This window comes from Cryptomeria japonica, chromosome 6 (genome assembly GCF_030272615.1).
Source record: "Cryptomeria japonica chromosome 6, Sugi_1.0, whole genome shotgun sequence".
In the NCBI taxonomy this organism is placed as follows: domain Eukaryota; kingdom Viridiplantae; phylum Streptophyta; class Pinopsida; order Cupressales; family Cupressaceae; genus Cryptomeria; species Cryptomeria japonica.
Window position 1 is genome coordinate 343,919,135 of NC_081410.1, and position 23,174 is coordinate 343,942,308.

At 36.7% G+C, this 23,174-nt stretch overlaps 1 protein-coding gene across 5 annotated transcripts in view; it reads right to left on the reverse strand.

The window, feature by feature from the left end:
- Positions 1-22,823, reverse strand: part of LOC131077967 (uncharacterized) — a 296,542-nt gene extending 273,719 nt beyond the window's left edge. For 2 of the 5 annotated variants that reach the window (XM_058015592.2, XM_058015579.2), the window contains exons 1-4: positions 22,578-22,823; positions 850-1,074; positions 681-711; positions 353-537 (exon numbers count right to left, since the gene is read on the reverse strand). In XM_058015592.2, the coding sequence (XP_057871575.1) occupies positions 353-537; positions 681-711; positions 850-1,074; positions 22,578-22,748 (612 nt within the window). In that variant the 5' untranslated portion in view covers positions 22,749-22,823. Of the gene's footprint in view, positions 1-352; positions 538-680; positions 712-849; positions 1,075-22,577 lie in introns of those variants that run through there. The other 3 variants (XM_058015586.2, XM_058015601.2, XM_058015607.2) reach the window with 3 other exon arrangements.
- Between the last annotated feature and the right edge of the window lie 351 nt (positions 22,824-23,174).

Here is a 23,174-nt window from a genome sequence, read left to right on the forward strand (position 1 = left end):
ACACCTATACAATTTGCCTTACTTATCTGCAAGCCTTAGACTGATTGTTTCTTTACAAAAACAGAGATACAATAATGGTGATGTGAACCAATTACAAACTGATCCACTTCAGATCATAAGACACAAGACATATCTCTTCTCACATGTACTGCTCATCTTTTAGGTCATGTTGGAAGGTGTAAGGCTGAGAAAATTCTATTTTTAAATTTCTATGTTTTAAAATTTTCTCAGAATATATATCTTGTATATTATGACAAAAACCAATCTAAGGTTTTCAAAGATAACTTGCTTCTATGTCAGATGCTATATATCATATTTGATCTCACAAGGGAATGGAGTATAGAGTTCTTGCCTTAATGGACAATCTGAGAGCAATAACACGTTCATTTTGTTGCCAAGCTTGAGCTATTTCATCATTCAGCTCACACAGGCGCCTAACATACTCTTGTTGTGAAATAATTTTAACTTCTTCTTCTGCGTTCTTCTCTGGATTGTCCAGTTCTTCTAGATGCATAGTTGTTGAAGATTTCCCTCCTGCTGCATAACAAAGAGCACTTATCATACAATTCCTCTGGTAATAAGAGAACTCTCCATAAAGGTAAGTGCAAATTCAAGGTAAATCTCATCTTTTTTCTGTAACGGCAGTCAAAAACAAGGACATTATTAGTGTTCAATCATACCTTTGATGCTTTTGGCTATGAAATCAGATGTCTGCAAAATCATAGCATAAGTTGTATTATCAAGGGAAGTTAGTTACATTAACTTAAAATCTAGCAACCTCAATTATACATACAGAACTTAATTTTAACTTCTTAATTTTTTAAACTGTATAGAAGCAGATAAACATACTGCAGATAAAGTAATTGTGTTTGCACAGGTATACTTATGCATCATGAGTGTCTTGTAAATACTCCATTCTTTCAAAGCAGTTTCTACAGCTTCATCAGAGGCTCCTCGTATTATTGTCTTATCCAAAAGCCTTTCTGATTTCTTGGCAACTGAAGGAGGAGATTTCGATATAAATTCACTAAGAGGGTCAATGAAGACCCTTTTCCCAGATTCTGCATCATCAAACTGTCAAGGAAGATTCTAAATTTTCAGTATTGTAGTCACTTAGAATTATTCATACATAAATATGTAAACGTCATGCTACAAGCAGTTAAAAAATCACGCAAAAATCATACAGATGTTTGAGGAACTGTATAACAATATGAAGGTAAAACATAAAGGCAATAGACTCATGAAGGTGTAAACATACATTAATGCTGAATTACCCTCTGACCACCAATGCACTTGCTTTCTGCTCTCCCAGAGACGTATTCTTTAAAAGACAAACAAACCTATTCATTTTCATTTCAGTGCCCAGAATATATAGCATCATAATCAAAGGCATGTTACTCCCATTTGTGATTTGCATCATTGGTCTTTTCTGAATGAGACTGCAGCCTCCACAAACTGTATATATCAGAAAGTGGAACTCATTCCATCCATTCGGCCTGTACCCATAGATCAAGCCATTTCAAGAGCTTCCTGCATCAGAAAATGATGGGAGGGCCAGCTTGAAATTTTTAAATTATTCAGCCTTGTTTTTGCATTGAGATATGATGAGTTGTCAATTTCCTGATTAAAACAACATTATGCACAATTTAGCACCCTGCTGGAGCACTGAAAGGACTTCGGGCATCTTGTTAGAGTTTGGGATAAGCTAGCAATAGCACTTAGAAAACTAATCAGAACTTGTATGAATAGTTGGGGTATTTATTGATCCTCATTTACAGCTGTATTTCCACCTTGGACTTGCCTAAAAAATTATTTGGTAGGGAATACTAAAGCAAAAAGGGCCTCCCTCTTCCATTTTAAGATTATTGCTAGTACATGATGATACAATTATCATCAATATACTAACTAAACAAAATTATGAATATAGGATCTTTTACCCTAATGGTTGATCTTATGAATTGTATCTTCAATATTTAGCTAACATGATTGCAGGATCTCAAAAAGGATCTATCTTGCTTTACATCATTTGGGTAAAGTTATATCTCTAACTATATTATGTTGCCTGTTTTATTGAATTTGTGATTCTTGAACAAAGTATAGGGTATTAAAAAAAGGGGACATTACATGACACAAGGACATAGCCTTATAGACTCATATGCAGAATTTAGTCAGAGGCTCATTGACAGATTTGATAAGAAGCATCCGGAGTTGCATTTCAAGGAGCTCGCAAAATTGAAACAGTATGGATTAGTGGTTAATTACATGTCCGAGTTTCAAAGACTCTTAGTTATGGTTCCTAATGTGTCTGAAAGGAAATTTATTGTGCTTTTCATTGAGGTTTTGACTGAACTGCTCAAAGGTTGGGTAAAGGCATTTGATCCACCTTCTTCATAGGATGTTATTAAAAGAACGAGCAACATAGAATTTTCCACCCGTAAAAATAAATTCCAACCTAGGTCACTTTCTTTGAAGATAAGAACCTTGCACAAGTGACCTAAGAGAACAACCATGGATGAAAGACAAAGAATGAGATGCAAAGAAGTAGATGTGTTTTTCATGCAAAGAACCAAGGGAACGAGGTCACAAATGCATTGCATTGAGGTTCTCTTTGATAATGACTAAGAAAAGGAGGAACTGGTTCAAGGTATGAGCATGAAGAAGAAGAAACTAACCCGAAGACCATCATGCTAGAGGACATTCAAGAGGGACTTTTGTCAAGTACAATCCATTTTGGATTAGAAGACTATTTATTGAAAGGCCAGAGAGCGACAGTTCTAATTGACAATGGAGCAACCCACAACTTCATTGACGAGAATTTCATAATAAAGAGAGGAATTAAGAAAATAGACTTTGACAAGTTCAATGTGAAGGTTGCAAATGGGTTCACTATATCATGCACTAAAAAGATTTCCCAGTTGCGCATCATGTTAGGCAACCACCAAGTGACTACAGGTGTTTATGTACTATGCATTGCAGAAACTTGGGAGTAACAATGGTTACACTCTCTCGGGGAGTATTCTCAAAACTTTTAGATTATGGAACTAAAATTTAGAGAAGATGGGAAAAAGGTAGTGCTTAGAGGCATGTCAAATGGAGCACCCAAGATAGTCACTACAAAGAAGATGGAGGCTCCTTTTCAACATGGTGAGGTTGCGTGGGTAACCCAACCTTTTATCTCCAACAAAACTTCGTTAAAAGATAAGAGAGCATATCATGTTGACATTTAGTCTCTATTAGATAAGCAAGTCCAATGTTTGGCAACATTCTTCCAAGTAGGCCACTAGATAGGGGCATTGAGCATGTTATTGATTTCGAGGAAGAGGCCAAGCCCATCATCACAACTCCTTATCACCATCCAAAAAGGCATAAGGAAGAAATTGGGAAAGCCATCAAAGAGCTTCTTGATATAGGCCACATTAGACCTAGTTCCAGTCCTTTTTCTTCTTCAATCATTTTAGTTAAGAAGGACAAGACCATGAAGATGTGCATTGAATATAGGGCTCTCAATAAAAGGACGAAGAACAAGTATCCTATTCCCAAGATCATTGAGTTGATTGATGAGTTGCATGGAGCAATTTATTTTTTGAAGATTGACCTTCAATCAAGATACCATCAGATTAGAATCAGAGAAGAGGATGTACATAAAACTGTTTTCAAATGCCATTATGGGCACTATAAGTTCGTGGTCATGCCTTTTGGATTGACCAATGCACCTATTACCTTCCAATCATACATGAATCAAACATTTAATGAGCAGATTCAAAAGTTTGCACTCGTCTTCCTCAAGGACATTCTTACATACAAGACTTGGGAGGATCACCTCAAACACATTGACGAGGTTTAGGAATTATGAAAGCACAATCATTGCATGCTAAGGCATCCAAGTGCGAGTTTGAGATGATCGAGATTTTATATTTGGGACAAGTGATCAATGTAGAGGGAATCAGAGTGGACCAAGAGGAAATTTGAGCTATCCTAGATTGGCCACCACCTAAGACACTAACACATTTTAGGGGATTCTTCGGGTTATGCAATTATTACAAGAAATTTGGTAAAGATTTTTCTCGTCTACCAACACCATTAAACGGTTTTTTGTGTCAATAGAGATAGCACAACAAAACTTTGACAAACTCAAGGAGGTAATGAGTTTTTGTCCAATAATAGCATTGTCAGATTTCACTCAACCCTATGTTAGAATGTGATGCTTTTGGTGAGGGCATCCAAGCTGTCCTTATGCAAATAAACATCTTATAGCCTTTGAAAGCAAGAATCGCAAGAAAACTGAGAAAGGTTTCTCCATTAATGATAGGGAAATGTTAGCCATCATGCACGCATTGGCTAAATTCAAGCAGTACTTGATTAAAAGTAAAATTGTGGTAAGGACAAATCATGACAGCTTCAAATATTTCCTCAATCAAAGAGATATAAATGAAAGGCAGCAAAGATGGGTTAGCAAATGGTAGGCCTATAATCTCAATATTAAATATGTCACAGGGAGAATGATTGTAGTTGCAAACACCCTATCCAAGAAGCGAACCTTATGCTCAATAACAAAAAATTAAGCATATTGGAGGGCTCATCTCTATATAGAGTATTCTAAGAATACTTTTGCATGTGATGCCATGGAGCAAAAGATACAAAATGACAAGTACAAGATAGTGGATGATTTCATCATGTACATGAAAACAAAATTTATCTAGCTCCTCAATCTAAAATGAAAGAGAAAATATTGAGAGCCATTCAAGAGACACCTCTAGCAAGACACTCTAGCTACTTTAAGACTTACAAGTAAGGAAGAGATTTACTTGGAAAGGACTCAAAGAGGATGTCTTGAGACATGTTAGGGAATGTCTGACATATCAACAAAATAAGTCAAAGCATATCTTTCTACCCATTCCAAAGAAGAAATGGAAAAGCATATCAATGGATTTTATCATAGGTCTCCCAAGAATGCAAGGTAAGGATTGCATTTTTGTTGTGGTAGACAAGTTGACTAGATATGCTCATTTCTATGTGATATCCTCTAAATTTAAGGCACCAGAGGTTGCAAAGTTGACCTTCAAGGAGGTTTTCAAACTCCATGGCCTGCCCAAAAACAGCTAGTTTCTCAGTATGTTTTGGTAGGAACTTTTCAAATTGGCAGTTATTGAGTTAACTCCAAGCACTAGTTACCATCTGCAAACAGATGGATAGAAAAAAATTGTTAAAAAGTGGGTAGAGTGATATTTGCAAAACCACATGATAGGACCAAAGTTTCGAAACTTGCCTGGACTTGCCAAGACTTGGCAAGTCCTAAGCCAGATGACCTTGGGTGAGTCCCAAGGACCCAAACTTAGGCTCATCTGAGCCCTAGGCAAGTCCTGGTGAGTCCAAGGACTCAAGGACTTGGCCCGGACCCAATGAGTCCCAATGCCTGGACTTGATCGGCGATCAACAAGTAAAAAACATTAAAAAAAACTTTTAAAAAGTTTATTTCACTTGTGTTTTTTTTTACTTGTATTGCCTCCCCAACCCTAAAAGTGAGCTCATTTCATTGTATTGGCAAAATAGGAGGAGAAGAGTGAGTTGTGAGGAAAAACAAGAGTGCATTATAGAGCAACTAGCAAGGAGGAAGACCAAAAATTTGTCACCAAATTGCATTGAGCAACGTAATACTCACATTTGGCACATCAAGAGCTCCATACAAAGGATTGGAAAGAGGTTGCATTTCATTTCAACTTTTTTCTAAGAGGTAAGATTGAATTTTTATTTTTTTTTTTGTGTTTTCTTAACAAAAATTACGTTTTTTTTGTTTTAAACATTTTTATTCATTTCCTTCCAAGGAAAAGAGCAAACCCTACAATGTACATTGGGATTTTTTTTTAATTCTATTACATTGTTTTTTTTGTATTAGTTTATAAATGGCAATTGCACAAATGTTCTTTTTTTTGTAATTATTGCTTATTGCAGCAGCCTTCAACTTTTGAAAATCATATTTTTCACAATGTCTAGTCCTAGAACATCCCCAGGTAGAAAAGATTTAGCTTGGAAACATGCTGAAATTTTTCCGGGGCAAAAGAAAGCAAAGGACAAATGTAAATATTGCAAAACGCTTAATCATGGAGGTATAAATAGATTTAAATACCACCTTGCCGACATACGCGGCCATGACGTCAACCCTTGCATCGAAGCACCTCTTAGGCTGTTCATGAGTGCCAAGTGTAACTAGAAACATTTGAAGTGCAAAAGGAAATGAAGAAGAGGCAAAGGGAGGAGTTTGCTAGCATTGATTGTGCTGGAGAGGCTTCTTCCATGCCTCCATATCGTCCTAGTGCTAGTGCTAATGCTTTTGCCAGTGGTGGTGGGAGTATTAGCATTGGTCCTAGAGTTTGTACATCTAGGATGGATTCAAATTTTGAGCCACGCACTACTCCTGGTGCCCAACCGTCGCTTGAGAGCATGGGTTGGCACAAGGAGGTACATGATGCAACTAGACGTGCAATTGGCCAATTTTGGTACTATTGCACCATTCCATTCTTTGCAGCCAAGAAATTCTTTTTTATTTGATTGTTTTAAAATTTATAGTTTGTTTTTGTCTAATTAATTTTTATTGGACATACTTATCTTATTTAATTTATTTGTGACTGGTCTCCTTATTGGCAAAACATGGTTGATGCCATCACTATTTATGGAGCGGAGTTCAATTCCCCTTCTAAATCTGATTTAAGTGGCCCAATTTTGATAGAATCAAAGGCTGATGTAAAAGCCACATTAGAGGAACAGCGTGAGATATGGCGCAAGAGTTGCACAATCATGACCAATGGTTGGACTGATAGGATATATAGGACGCTCCTAAATTTTCTTGTTATTTTTGTAGGTGATTGATCATTCTACTTCCCTTAAAGCATTGGATAGTTTGAATTTGATTTAGTAAGATTAATATTTCTAATTTATGATTTATTGAATGATCATTGCTTTTGCTTTATTTTCAAATTTCAAGTGGCACCATGTTCCTAAAGTCCATTGATGCTTCCGCACATTCAAAAAATGCCACATTCCTATGTGTGGCTATACAGGAGGCCATACACGAGGTGGGTGAGGAGAATGCAGCAAATTATGTTGTTGCAGGTAGACTTTTGATGGAGAGGCGCCCATCTATATTTTGGTCTCCATGTGCCATCCATTGCGTTGACCTCATATTGGAGGATATTGGCAAGCTTCCATGCATCAAGACATTAGTAGATAAGGCAAAAAATATTTGCAAATTTGAATACAATTATTCATGGGTTCTTTGCCTAATGATGCAATACACAAAGTAGAAGGAGTTGGCTTGTCCTGGAATCACTAGATTTGCCACCAATTTCATCACATTACAATCCTTGATTCGGTGTAAGGTAGCTTTGAGGCCTATGTTTGTAGGTGAGGAAAGGACTTCCTCATCCTATGCTACGACCACTGCAAGGGTTGATGTGGTAGGTTGCAGTTTTGATGAGCCAAGCTTTTGGACCCCTTGAGCAAAGATTGTGAAGGTAAAATTTTTATAAGTTCTACATTATGTTTTAATTTTTATTCATATTTTTCTTTTATTTGCTTATTTTCATTCAGACTTAAGTTCACAATTAATGTTTCAAAATATTTGCAGTTCATTTATCCCTTGGTAGTTCTCCTACGAATTGTTGATGGGGAGAAGCCCACATTGGGCTACATATATGAGGGCATGGGTAGGGCCAAGGATGCCATCAGATTTGTCTATGGAGCGGATGAGAGTAAGTAGTATCCCATTTGGAATATCATTGATAGGAGATGGCACCTCTAGCTTCACAAGCCCCTCCATGCAACCGCTTATTACCTCAATCTGGCATTCTATTTCCGCCTTGATTTCAAAGCGGATAAGGAGGTTCTTAAAGGGCTCTACTCAATGATAGAGTGGTTGTCGCTTGGTGATAGTAGCACTATAATCCAAAAGAGAGAGGCCTTTTCTAATGCAGAAGGGGAGGTCTTCTCTTGTCAAATTGCAAAGACAATCGAACAAAAATGCAGCCAAGTACAAATATATTTTAAGGGCATAATTTTAATTTTATATTATTCAATTTATTATTAAACTTTAGTATAACTATAAACTTGAAACTTAAAGTCTTAAAGTTGAAAATAAGTGATTTTTTTTCTTTTTCTCATCTCAAATAGATGGTGGTACATGTTTGGTCCTGAAACAACAAATCTTCAACGGATAGCCATTTGTATTTTGAGCCAACTATGAAGTGCTTCTGGTTGTGATCGCAATTAGAGTATGTTTGAGCACATACACTCCAAGAGGTGCAATAGACTGTCTGTGGAGAGGCTGAATGATCTAATCTTTGTTCATTACAACCTCTGTCTTAGACAAAGACAGGGGACCATGACTCCACCCCGATCACACTAGAGGAGGTCGATCCAGAATCTGAGTGGATCGCTAAGGGTATGGATCCTATCTTTAGTGATGAGGACCTTGATTGGCTCAACCAGGCAAATAGAGAGGTTGAGGTTGTAGCCATGGCAGATGAGGAGGTTAGATCACGAACAGAAACAAGCACAACTGATTTTTGTGAGGGTCACATGGAGTCACAGGTAGAGAATATGGCTACTAAATCATCTAGGACCTACTTGTTGATGTGTTTTTTAGGCACATGCAAACACAGAATAAAATACCCAAAAGTATCTTATCCTCTCTTGATCAAAGTCTCTCAAATGCTATGCTTTGCGATCAAATGAGACAACTCCAAGGTTACTAACGTCGAATCACGACGTGTGGATAAGCACAGTGGTTGACGTGATTGTTGGTAATCCAGGGGGACTTACATTGAATACTTGAATTGTTGGAACTTAGATTCTAATTACTTGTGTGGAGAATAGAAAAGAGCAAAAGAGAAGGGTTTAGGAAGACTAGGATACTCCTAAGAATGCAAGAGACAATGGATAATCTTTGGTGAAACCCCACTAAGCCTTGCTTTGACATGCAAAGCAACAACTCCACAAAGCTTAGTGCAATCTTCTAAGGCAATTAGATGATTTTCAAATCATTATCAAGCATAGACACCATTAATTGAATGCATATCAATGATTGAATAACAATTGAACTTAAGCTCATTCAAGCATTCCAGTTGACCACACAAGGCGAATTTGCAATCAACAAACTGCTAGTGGTATGGATTAGGAGTTTCACCATGAATCATGCACAACGCTCTATCATTCAACTAATCAACATGAAAGCAAATTAGAAGTAGAAAACATGTAGATTGTTGAAATAACGCATTTCACCATATCTTCAATGAAAAAGAGTATATCCATTTACAAGCCTTAGCAACAATTTCTTCTTCTCCTAATCTATTCTAACTCCTTGCTATCTAACATCTATCAACTATTCACTATTTCTAAACTATCGACTATTAACTATTAACCTCTTACAAATGAGAAGTTTGAGCCTTATATAGAGAGCTCATTACAATTCAAAGGCTCAAATCGATTTGAGATCAATGGCCGAGATTACAAGATGAAAACCCTAATTAGGGTTTGTTACAACAAACTCTTCTTAGCCAATGAAATAATTACAATATTTGGACACATGTCTTCTTTAGAATGTTTGACCAATAAATAGTGGGGTAAAGTACATTGGAGTTTGTGTCCCTATGGGTGAGTCAAGTGCATTGCATTTGGACATGTTGATGTAGAACCTTCTGATTGATGGAGTGGTGAGTAGGATGACACCTCAATCTGCTTGTACTTGTTACGTCATCATGAATGATTATTGATGTCTTGGGTAATATCTCTTGATACTCAACATCTCAAGCTTCAGCAATGATGATGATGAAGGCGTGTTTCCAAATTATATCATGTTGTTCATGTTGATCTTCTAACTTTGATTAACTCTTCTGAAACTATCCTCTTGAATGTCTCAATGTTGAAAGCCATGAAGGTACAAGGTGTAGATGTTGACTTCCTTTTAGTTTTGAATCTTGATATTGCCTTGGAATGAACCCTTGATGTCGCGACTACTTCTTCACTCCTTTGGAATTCTTTCTTTGTGATTCCCTTCATGTTGTTGATTCTTTCATCCACATCCTTGGATGTGTGGATCATGTTGTTCTTGTATAAGTGAATCCTTCTTGTGTAGTCACCTTCCTTGATACCCTTGTGTTTGCCGATGAAGTTTTCCTCTTGAAGATATCTTCCTTGTATCTTGACCTTGATGTTGAAATTTCATCCTTGGGATACCTGTTCCGATCTTCCTACAATATTGTCCCTTTGATTTCCTCCTTTACCACCTGATCCAAAGATATGTCTGATAGTGCTTAGGAATTTGCTGGTGTTGAAGGTGGATGATTGAACTCGCCTTATTCATGACTTACTTGATGAATGATACACTTGGTTTGAGTTAACTCCTCAACGAATTGACTTTGATTCTTGGATTCTCGAAGAGAATTCAAAATTGTAAAACATTCCTTCAACATTCCTTATCAACAAAACTTCCTCATTTTACCGTGCTGCAATGAAAACTTTGAATGTATCCTGCTCCACTTGTTGTCATGCTTGCTTCATGCTACGGCTATTGAGATGCTTGAAATCTTTCGTCTTGGCAATGTTTTGAGTCTTCTTCCATGCTCTCGAAGTGTTCTTGATGTTGCTTTCAATCCGCATCTTCATCCTTCTCATTAATCATCTCTGCAAAATAAACAAAATGGTATTAAGCACACATGATATATAATCTTTACACACCCTCTAAATTTGATATAATCTCTGATTTTATGTGTTGCAGGTCTGATAGTTGCATCTATAGGGGAGGTCGCTCCTAATAAGGAGCAAATGAAGGGAATTTCACTCCTATCAGGGAGCAATGGAAGTGCAATTCGCTCCAAAATGGGGGCAAAGGAAGTTTTCCAATACTTAGCCAAATCTGGCATATGCAACTTACCTCTCAATAAAGTATAATCAACTTCCTTGGATGGCAAAGGAAGAAATTCGCTCATGTGAATGAGCAATGGAAGTGGGTTTTGTAATGCCCCGCCAGGAAACCCCAAAGGGATAAGCCAAAATACAAGATTAGAGTGCAATAATTTTTATTTTATTTTTTTTTAAGTTACACCACATTAAGATACAACAAGATATCAAAGATTCAAATTACATAGCGGAAGACATCAACTAACACCTAAAGAGTTTCCCAACGAGATTACTTAAATTTCGCAATTCACTTAACTCACACAATTAATCCAATAAGCTAATTATCGTAATAACGAGATAATTCTTAATCAGGATAATTTCTTTCAAAAGATGGAAATATAAATCACAAGCAAAGATTCATCCATTAAGATCTATTCATAATCTTCATTCAAGCTCTTCATTAAAAATACAAGCCATACATCTAATATTCTAACACACTAGAATTTCATCATAAACATATGAGATCTTTTCAAGTATACTTAATTTCCCTAACAACAACTGAATATATTCCATTACTCTAAGTTACATTATTTCATAATCCAATTTATTGCATTCTAAAGGACGATTGCATACATGCATCTACGATACATCTCATCTAAACCACTTATGCATTCGATCAAAAAGGCATTCAAGAAAGAACTGCATAAAAACATTCAAAGTTAATTCCATTTATCCACTTATCCATCCTAACATAAGCTATTCATACATGATAAAGCTGAATAAAGGAACATAAGAGAATAACATCACATAACACCATAATGATCTCGGAGTTCACCCCTAAGGGCTACATCTCCGGGTCTGCTCAACTGCAAGACCCCTCTGATAATTAATAAAGTTAAGAATACAAGAGGTTACACCATTACAATCCGGCCATCAAGGCGAAACATAAACAATATACAAACGACCGCATCGGTCAATAATACATAAACGATCCCTGAAAAGAAAAGGATCCAGCTGAACATAATCAAAGCTAAAACAAAGGTCCAGAAGAGCATCCACAAAACTGAGCCATCACCACCCAAGGTCTAACATGAAACCAATACTCACAAGGGCAGAGACAAAAGGACGACCCACAAAGGTACTCCTAACAGGACAAAACGACAACACACTAACGAACGTAGGGACAAGTGTCATCACACAGCCTGGTATGGTTACCATGGCAAGTCTTCATAGGTTCCGGCCCCATACACTGGGTTACCCTGGCAACCTAATCCGAGCTTCCGGCCCATCCAAGCCTCATGTGGACCTACACATCCTCTCGTGAAGACAAGGATGATGGTTTGCCATTTCAGGCCTTCTCACAGCATGTCGAGTCTGTGTTAGCACTCGTCCCATGTGTGAGGCACATTTATCTTACTTAGAGATTACATCTTAATCTACTGTTAGGTTATCACTTATTAGACTCACTTTCGACGGGTTACCCAGCAGCCACCTTGGGCGCGGCCCCCAATCGAAAGCCACTTTCCCATACGACACTAGACTAAACTCAGACGAACTCAAAACCAGGGAATAGACATGGTCAGACGAACGGAGTTCAAGGAGGAAATATCCCTCATTTGGTCAAACACGAATCATCATTCGACACCTACACAAAGGATATGACCAACTGTGACACCACCACAATACAACAGTCAACTCGGGACCGAGGACTGATACAGGCACCCCAAGTCAATCCATACGACAGGGACCTATCAAACAAAGCACGACTTGCCATTTCATAATCAAAAGCGAATACAGAAATTAAACTCGCATAGGCAATAATCGGAAAAGACAATATTTTCTCAAATTGATTTAAGCATAAAAGTTGATCCAATTCTCTGATTGATCTAAGTTTTCAAAATGCATTGACGGAAAATCACCGTTACCGGGTGAGTACAATACCACAATTGGCAATAGTACCATTGTCTATTCTCAAACAAAGAAAAAATATAAATTAACCATTCATTTTACTAAAAGAGAATATCAGTAACCAAACAATTTCCCAAATGATACTAAATTAAATCCCCAAAAGCACATCGTTTAAAATCAAATATCCAACGATAAAATATTTCACTTACTTCTCAATTACTCAAATGATATGTTCTTGAATAATATTTAACATCATCAATTAGTAATTATATCATATTTCAACAATTTTCCAATAACCTAATATTCTATTTTATTTTTAAACAATACTACCTCAATTAGCCAAATACTCTAATCAACTAGAAGGTAAGATATAAATTTATTAATCCAAGATTAGTCCAAAATATAACCAATTAATATTCAATGGCGAAATTAGCAATTCTGGAATCTAATTAGAAAATGTGCACTAATCATAAAATGAAATTGACTATTAATTAACATATAAATTCCATTATAAAATTAATTAATATCAAATTATCATTAACTATGATCATGCCACATTAATCATAATTAAAAAAAACTAATTAAAACTTAACATGAAATAACATTAAAATATTATTTTTATTTTTTTTGAATAAAAAAAAATACATTTAAAAAAACATCTTAAAAAAAAAAACTAATTTTAAAAAAATTACATTTAATATGGGGGCGGCGAAGGCCGGGCCCACCTCCCAACGCGGGGGTTGGGCGAGTCAAACCCCAGCCGCAGGGAACCAACGCGGCGGCGCCACTGTGGTGCCCGCAGGTTCCGCGGCGCCCTGCGGCCCCTGCGGCCACCACAGTGAGCCCGCAGCCACTGCGAGCGACAACCATGAGCGGGGGAGGGGAGGAGGAGGCGGGTGGAGCTCCGCTCCTCGCCCTCCAAACCCCAAACCCATAAAAACTTATTTAAATACGCACAGTTCGCCACTAAAAAAAAAACGCTACACTATATTTGTTTATAAATTTCGATTTAGTTTTAATCTCAGGTTTAAAGAAGTATGTTTTGGTATCATCTTATTTTTGATGGGATTCATTCTATCCAACCCCAAATGGAATTTCAAACCACCCAAGCAAAGAAATGAGGGATAACAAAACCTCAAATAAAATTTCCAGCCAAACTCATAATGGGCCAAAAAGGAACTATTTTTACCACAATGATGCAACCAAATTGTTTTCTTGAAGATCATAAGCAAATAAGCATAGATCTAAAACCATAAGTCCAAAATTAAAACTAAAATTCAATTTTAACAGATTAGATCTTTAACAACTAGCATTTTGTTTTCTACCAACAGAATATATTTCCATGGCAACAAGGAAGAACAGATAAGGTAATTCCTATCTTCATACGCATTCCTGGAAGAGCTGAAGGAGAGCCCACCTGTCAGATCCAGAAGAACTCCTTCCTCCCAAAAACCCCAAATTTCATCCCAAAAAAAATATTTTCCAACCAACAATTTTTCCAAAAACATCCATGCTCCAAAATTTCCAAAAGTCTAGGTTATAAGGAAGAGTTGACCAAAAATTTTATTTTTTTGGAATTAAAATTTTTATTTAAAATAATTCACAAAATGATTATTTTCCAACTATATCAACAAATTAAATTGTTTTTCAATTCAAAATTGATTTTCTCACTCAACTGAAATTTAACCTTTCTATTTCAAAAATGCCAAAAGATTAAATTAATTCTACTGCAATTAGATTTAAATCTTTCTTTTTCAACAGCATATACAAAATGCATTTAATATTCAAAATCAACCATTTAATTGAACTTACTCCCAATTTAAGACGAGCAATCCAATATCAACGAAAATCGCATAACGAAATCCCGATTAATTTAGTCCATAATCTTTAATGCACAAACACATATTTAATCAAATTAAACACTAATGACTAATTAATCAATTTTAACCATTCACACCACGCACGCAAACCAAGAAAGCCAACCAAACAGACGACTCGCAAACCCAACAAAAGGGAATACCGACGACGACTGACGATGCTCACTTGAGCACGACTAGGGTCAACTAGGGTCTTATGACCACCTAATCCAACTCTAAGGATTAAAGAGGTACACTCAAACCTGCAAATCCAGGTGAAGACGAACCTCGCACTCATGTGGCATTGTACCTGAAATCTCCTGCAACCAAGAGTCATACATGCATACATATATAAACTTAATGAAAGCGTTAGCCCGATATTAATACCACGAAAAAGGAACACTAAACAACTTGCATACAACTAGTGTGGAAACCACATCAACAGCTATGCGCTAAATCAAACATCTGACTATAATCATTAAATTAAGATAAACTAACCAAGATTAAACCAAGATTAGAAATTGATTAGGGCAGGGGTACTACAGGTTTTGCTCTCAAGAAGGGGCAAAGGAAGTGATTTTCGCTCCTAAGATGGAGCAATGGAAGTCAGCTTCACTCCAAAATGGGGGCAAAGGAAGTGAAGTTCAAATCAGCATCCAACCTACCCTTAGCTGCCTTTTCATCAACTTGTCACTTTTTATCAATCATGACTCAAGGTTTTTCATCCTCCTTGGGTGAAAATGCTTCATATCATCATTAAAGAATGCCTAGGAAGGAATTTCGCTCTCATGAAGGAGCAAGGGAAGGTAAGTTCGCTCCAAATGAGGAGCAATGGAAGTGACTTTCGCTCCTAAAGGGGAGCAAAGGAAGTCACTTCAAAATAGACACTTAGCTCAGTTTCATCCACTTACCCTCCATTCATCAACTTATCTCTTGTGATTTTGCTATCCATGCATGTGAATGTGTCAAATTATCATCCAAGAAGGCTTTAGAAGCAACTTCGCTCTCATGAAAGAGCAAAGGAAGGTGAATTTGCTCCATAAGTAGATTTCGCTCCTAAAGGAGAGCAAAGGAAGTAGTCTCAAATTTGCCACTTAGTGATGTTCAACTCATGTCTTAAGTTTTTAGTCTCCATGCACAAAAGTCATTGAATCACCTTCAACAAATGCCTTGGAGATGACTTCACACTCATGAATGAGCAAATCAAGGGAAGTTCGCTCCTAAAGGGGAGCAATGGAAGTCAAGTTCGCTCCTGAAGAGGAGCAAAGGAAGTCAAGTTCAATTCGCCATCTTCCCTTCTTTCCTTTGTCGGAATCATGATGCATTTGTCTCTTTCAATGATCAAAATGATGTTAAAGGCACTAGACTTGTTCATCACTCTCAAACATGCAAATGAAGTCTAAATCGCTCCAAGGTGAGGGCAAAGGAAGTGAAAATCGTTCCTCGGAGGGAGCAAAGGAAGTAGATTTCGCTCCTGCAAGGAAGCAAAGGAAATGACCCCTATACTTAGCCAAATTCAAGATTGTTGATTGAGGATTGCATTCATTGCTCAAACTAAGACACCATATGATGACTAGAGGAAATTTCATATGTCTTAGAAGGCTTGGAGAGGAAATTCACTCCTGAGAAGGAGCAAAGGAAGTATGATCAGATTACCCGGATGATGAAGGAAACACTGGATGATGAGGATTTCGCTCCAAATGAGGAGCAATGGAAATTTCCATACACTTAGTCAAATTTTGCTCCTGCAACCTCTCAATGAAGTATGATCAGATTACCCGGATGACGAAGGAAACACTTGCATAGTTGATGAGGCTTAATCTAAGAGACTCCTCCATTCATTCACTTTTTTGTGCCAAGCTAATGAGCAAGGTCAGCAATTTAGGAAGTTTGCTTCTCCAAAGGAGCAATGAAAGTTTGCTACTAGGAGGGGGCAATGGAAGTTCATCAACCATAACCTCATCCTCCTCATGCTACCTACCTCTTGATAAAGTGCAATCACTCCACTTTGATGGCCAATGAAGAAATTCGCTCTAAAACCAAAGCAAAGGAAGTTCACTCCAAAAGTTAGGCAATGGAAATCTCTCCTATCAGAGGGCAATGGAAATTTTCCCATACTTAGACAAATTTTGCCCTATGCGACCTACCTCTCAACAAAGTGCAATTAACCCTCTTGACTTGACTGCTTTATTTCACATCTCACAGGAAGGGCAAAGGAAGGCAGTTAATGCCAAGGAAGGGCAAAGGAAGTTACTGATAATGCCTTAGTTATTCATTTCATTCCTAGCCCTGCAAGCAAAAGATGAGTCATCCATTCCAAAAGCCTTGATAGCTGGTTGTCTTCACTCTAGACTTGATTAGCTTCTGGCCACCTGGCCAACTATACGTCTTCAATGCAAAGGTTAATGGCAAAGGACTCTACCACTATCCTAGAAAGCAAAAAAAGTGGGGGTCCCCATTTGCAATGGAGCGATGTGTGAAAACGTCACAACACTACCTTAGATGCCTACGTAGGAGGGATGCAGGTTCCTTTGAGCCATACACTTGTAGTTGTTGTTTTGATATTTATGTGGAACGTATGATGTCATGGATTTCATATTCTATGAGTTTTGTATACATTAAACAATATTTATATATGTAAGTTTGCTATTTCCTTTAGCTACAATTTGCATGTATACTTGTGTATGTGATCAAATTAGCTTCTATTTAATGATGTTATTGTGTCTTTAAGGTTTATTAATAAAGGGTGCATAAAACAAGTTTTAAATCCTTAACAGAACTCTAAATTTGTTAGGTTTTTCACTTTGTTGAGTCTTGTCAAGTCTACGCCGAGTTTTTTTGGTGAGTCTTGAGTCTCGAATCGAGTCACCCTTGCTGAGTCTGCATCGAGTCTGAGTCCCATTTCTAGGGATAGGACAATAGAAGGCATGAATAATATGGTTATATTTGAGTAGAATACCACGTACCACATGTTCATCAACATGACCCCATTAAGAGCTCTATATGGCTATGATGCCACATCTTTTGTGGATTTGATCATTGATGATAGCGATGTTCCAAAGGCAAAGGATTGGATCCAAGAAAGAACATTCTTTAGTCACTAAAAAATAATCGCGAAAAAGCTCAAAATTAGTAAAAGATTTATGCAAAAAAGCATAGGGTGGAGAGATATTTCGAGGTTGGTGACTTGGTCTTTTTGCAACTGCAACCCTGCAAGCAATTTTTCTTGAAGAAACGTGGAGCAAAAAAGCTAAAACCACAATTTTATGGACCATACACAATATTAAAGAGGATAGGTGAAGTTGCTTATGAACTTGATATGCCTAAGTACAATAAAATTCACAATGTATTTCACATTTCATGCCTCAAAAGGGCACTTGAAAAGCATATTGTACCCTCTCCTAAATTACCCCCATTGGATGAGGGTAAATTAATCTTGGTACCCAAGGCTATTTTGAATATGAGGGAGAGAAAGTTGAGAAACAAGAGTCTCATAGAGTATTTGATCCATTGGAAAAACTTGCCCTCAGAAGATGCCACTTGGTAAGGAGCGCAAATATTTTAGCATGCATCTTCAATCGCTTGAGAGCAAGCAATTTCAAGGAAAGAGGATTGTAATGTCCCCTTCACATGCATAAGCACCAAATAGGGATCCTTAAACTATTTTAATTCCCATAGGCTAATTGAGAAGGAGAAAGGGGAATAATTAGTAAATCAAATTAAGTTGTCTAAGTTTGGATGACTTCTATTAATTAATTTATTTATTTATAAAGGTGAACAATTAAATTAAAAAGTGAATTTATCAGGACCAAACATATTAAGTTAAAATTAAAAAGTAACTAGGCATGAAAATGAATAATATTTTATTAATTTTGTGAAAAAAGTGTATAAAGAGAGGAATGGGAAAGGAAGAAGCATTCTTGGTATTTGCATTTTACAAACACCAAATCGGAAAGTAATTGTTCATCTTCGGCTTGGGATGGAAAGTCTACGATGAAATTGGTTTTGAGGACAAAAACCATCCTAACCAATTTGTACGTGGATTCACATGTGATTAAATAGATTGGAGCTCGTTTTTAGTTTAATAAATGTGTTAAGAGGTGAAAACTTTTAAAATTTCATTTGCTTGCAAATATTAATCAATTTAATTCTAGAAAAAAAGTTTGGAGATTATTTGGCAAGTTGGTAATATTAAATTTTCCAACCATCAATTAAGCTATATCTTGTTACACCATGTGAAATTGCCCATTATTATATACAATGAAGTTGCAACTCTTTAAAGTTGATTGTGAGTCTAAAAAAAGAGCTTGTTGGTGTTATTGGTGTTATTTGGAGCAAACCCGACCACTAAGAAACTATCTACAGGTCACGTGGAGTTGGAAGAGGATAAACAACAAATAAGGAGGATAAATGCATTGCAACTATTGTGTTGAGGAAGTATCGTGGATTTGAAATTGCTAGCCGCCCATTTTTGGATGAATATTAAAGTTTAAACACCAAACATCTAGCCACATTCCTTCCCAACCACAAAAAGAGTCGCAGCAAGCCAAAAGGGGGCGTGAGACCACATAATGCAATGTACCCTACTAGGATCTGCATTTTCCCAAAGGTTGACATACATTACTATGCATTATTATGTTTTAATCCATATTACTAAACTAGTGAATGAATTATTATTCGTAATACATTCAATATTTATTATATTTAGACCCATCTTAACTTCTTTCCTAACCCTAATGAGGGATGGGGATTTACTGTCATAGGGTACTAACACTCTACAAGAAGGCTACCTCAAGGTTTTAGGACTCCGTCCCTACCCCTTCTTGGGCTCACCATCACTTGTGAGGATTTACTAGCCACTCCCTATGCACACCAACCTATCTTCTCATAAGCATTAGCAAATGAATTAAGATGGAATAATGAATATAATAATCTTTATGCATTATGAATGTACAATAAATTAAGTATAAATCTGATAACCCTATTATGGACAAATGCAAATCTTATTGATAATACTCCTTTAATGTATTTATATCTGAATAAATATAATAACTATATTGTATGTATATTTGCTCATTATTTCTAATAGAATGCAGACATCAACAACATTAATAAGCACTAATTCATTATTCCTAATAGATACAGCATACCAATCTGCTGTTATAGATTTTGATTCCCAGTGATGCAACCCAATCTCCTTTTATGAGCACAGATTATACCTATTAATTTCTGATCTTTTCAATGATGAGTACCAAATATATTTAGTTCTGATCATTCCTTTCTGATCCTTTTCATGATCCTCCCCTGAATGGTGGGGAAAAGACTTCTTATATCCTATTGTTAGAAGGGATGGTATTTCTTCATACTTTAAACAATGATTAAACTTAGTAGTTATTGTCTTTGTTGGTTGAAAATTTTGTACACTTGGGAAGATGTGCAAAATTGTGGTTTCAGCCACAGTGTGTGAGTATAAAACTCTACTAATTTAGGGAAGGCTCCCCCTTTACTACTTACTAACACTAATCTAATTTGGGTGGGATGACATCTTATTCTCTTTCTTTAGAACAGACGATATTCTTTCTCTTATTTCATTAAAAAAAGTTACAGCAACAGCAATAAATACAGAAATGAAACTTTTTGTAGGATTTTTAGAACATAAAGGGAAGCAAAGTTTCCATGAAAGCACAAAGACTTTCGTCACTTCCCTAGGACGAGAAAATAGAAATGAAAGCACAAAGTCTTCAGCACTTCTAATGTCCTATCAACCTTCTCAAAATGATAACAGTGTACAACACACAGCAACTCAAAGCCTGTCTATATGATGCACTTCACCTTACATGCACAAGTCTTAAAAATAAAAGCAGCACAAAGTCTACATGTTACCTCCTTACTTGAGCTTTCTACACTAGCTCCAAACATGATAAGTAGCTCAAAGTCTGCAAGACCAAGTCTGAAACCAAACCTATGACTCTAAATACAATTAGCAGCTCAAACTTTGCAAGATTGAATTTAAATCCCTCTTGAACAATAGAACAAAAATCACAATCAATTCCATAAAATGTTATCACATAACAACTTGAATTGGCACAAAGTCTCAACACAACTTGCCTCTTTTTTTGAAAGCAATTTGATTTACATCTAAGCTCAAAGTCTTAAAGTGCACATACAAACTAGCAGAATTTTGTTACATTGCCAAAAGATCCCCATTACAAAGAGCACCCTCGTCTATATATAGGAGTGGCAGAAGCAGTGTTCCACAGGCGTTGGGGACGGGGGGACCAAGGGCCTAAGTTTGGGGACGGCGGGGGGACGGCGGCGGGGGGGGTGGCGAGGTGGTGGTGCTGATATAGTTATACATATACATATAGTACTTGAAAAACTAGTTTTGAAAAGATGTATGACAGTATTACAGTATAAGAATTACATTTCAAATGAGAGTAGGAAATTTGAAATACTATATCTAAATACCAAGATTTCTAGGTTGTGTTGTTATATGGAGCCTAATTAGACTCGGAGGTTAGATTTTCCCTACTTCTATCGGCGCGGTTTCCCCCTATATTTTTCAATGGGGGTTTGGGGACAGCGCCCCCAAGTTGGGGTCAAGGCGCATCGCCCCTTGCGGGGTCAAGCGGCAGCGCCCCTTGCGCGTTCCCTGTCTTTTAGGGTTTAGTCTGTTAGATTTTGCATGGTAAGCGTTGTCAGGAGGATCACTGGACAGCAGGCTCTGCTTGAGCTAGGGTGAGTCTTTGAGGCCCCATAATTAGGGTTTCTTTGAAAGTCTTCCTTAGGGCCTGGTTTTGCTCTTGTTGCTAATTGTGTCTTGCTTGGTGAGTGATTATCATTCTTGAAGGTTCGAGCTAGGTCAAGTTGGTGAGTGATGAAGTCTGGAATGTTATCCTGATCTCCAAATGCCCTGAAATTTGGCTAAGTCTGGAATGTCCTGATCCTGAAATTTGGCTAAGTCTAGAATGTCCTGATCCAAAAACTAGATTTTGTAATATTCTAGTTTGTGATATTATTCTCTAGAGTTGTACTACTTTTCTACAATTCCCTCCAAAATCTTGTAAGATTATGCTTCCAACAGAAATCTATTATTTCCTCCTTATTTGTATGTACTCTTCTTTTTAGATCTCACTAACTTTTCATAAACCTTTTACTTTTCTTTTCCTTTCCCAAGATTTTCAACATTCTCTTTGCTCCCTTACAATCTTCATCATACCACAAGTTTGCCAAGAGACTGTTTTTGTTGCCTCTCTTAGGTCTAGATCTTTTGCATGGAATAAGTGTAATGTGGATAATTGTTATCAGATAATCAGTCTATTATTATTCTGTTTATATCAGACATGCCAATGTCTTGTGTTCCCTGCAGTTGTTTTTCAAGTGGTGTTCTAAAACTTTCTTAGTTCTCATGTGTCATAAGGATTGTGGCTGAAGGAATCAATTCCTTTTTATTTCGTTGGAGCCTATCTCGTTGTCGGTCATCTCTTTGCATACCAATCTTTACATATATTGGATTATGATGAGATTTCATTTCTGTAGGACAGCTTCTCATCTCTACCTCCATTAGCCTTCGCATAGCATTTAGCTAAAATGATGGTTTACTTCAAAATGGTTGTTTCAATATGTGTTCCAGCATTTCTTGCAGTTGCATTATAAATATACTCCCTAACTATTTCAATGCCTCCCTGGAATCGTTCAAAAAAAAAATGCAATGTATTTGCTCCGGAGAACAAATAATCAAGAGGAACAACAACGGCACATCATCCAAGTTGAACACTTTACTACCATCCGCTCAGTCTTTGAAGTTTTGATTGGACGATCAACGTTACTTCCGGAAAAAGAGAAAATGGAAACCTGAATAATAATTGTTAGAAAATCCAAAAAGGATGGATGAAAGTGTAAGATTAGGATAGGAAGAAATACCTGTAAAGAGGAGTCAACTGCGAAATTAGATTTGGAAGCAGCTCCGGTGATAATGGTAGTGGGAGTTATAGAACTAGCACTGGAATTGAGTAATGGGTGATTGTTGGCTGCTTTCCTGCCAAGACAATACGCGCTTTCTTCCTCTCTGGACATCCGCAACCTGAATTCCATTGTATCTCCTTTTCGTTTCCCCCGCCTCCAAATATTTAGATTGGAACGCAAATTGGGGAAACAACGCAATGAAAGGATTCCTAGTTGCTACCTATATAGGTAATTCCCATTTAAATGCGGGCCCATTTAATAAAATTTGATATTAATAAGTCTTACATTGTTGTGTTTTTAAGTTTATTTCAATTTTTTTAATTTCTATATATAATATTTTTATATATTTGATAGATATATAGTATTTATTGATTTATATTTGATTTTTATTTCAAATCTAATTTTTCTTAGGTAAATTTGAGTCTGTCGAAATCAATTATAAGTATTCAAAATAGACCTCAAAAATTAATTATTGTAAATTCTAAATTTGTTCATTTTTTTTAGCGCATGCAACACAATCAATACAACTTAACTATACAGTTTGTTGTGTGATCT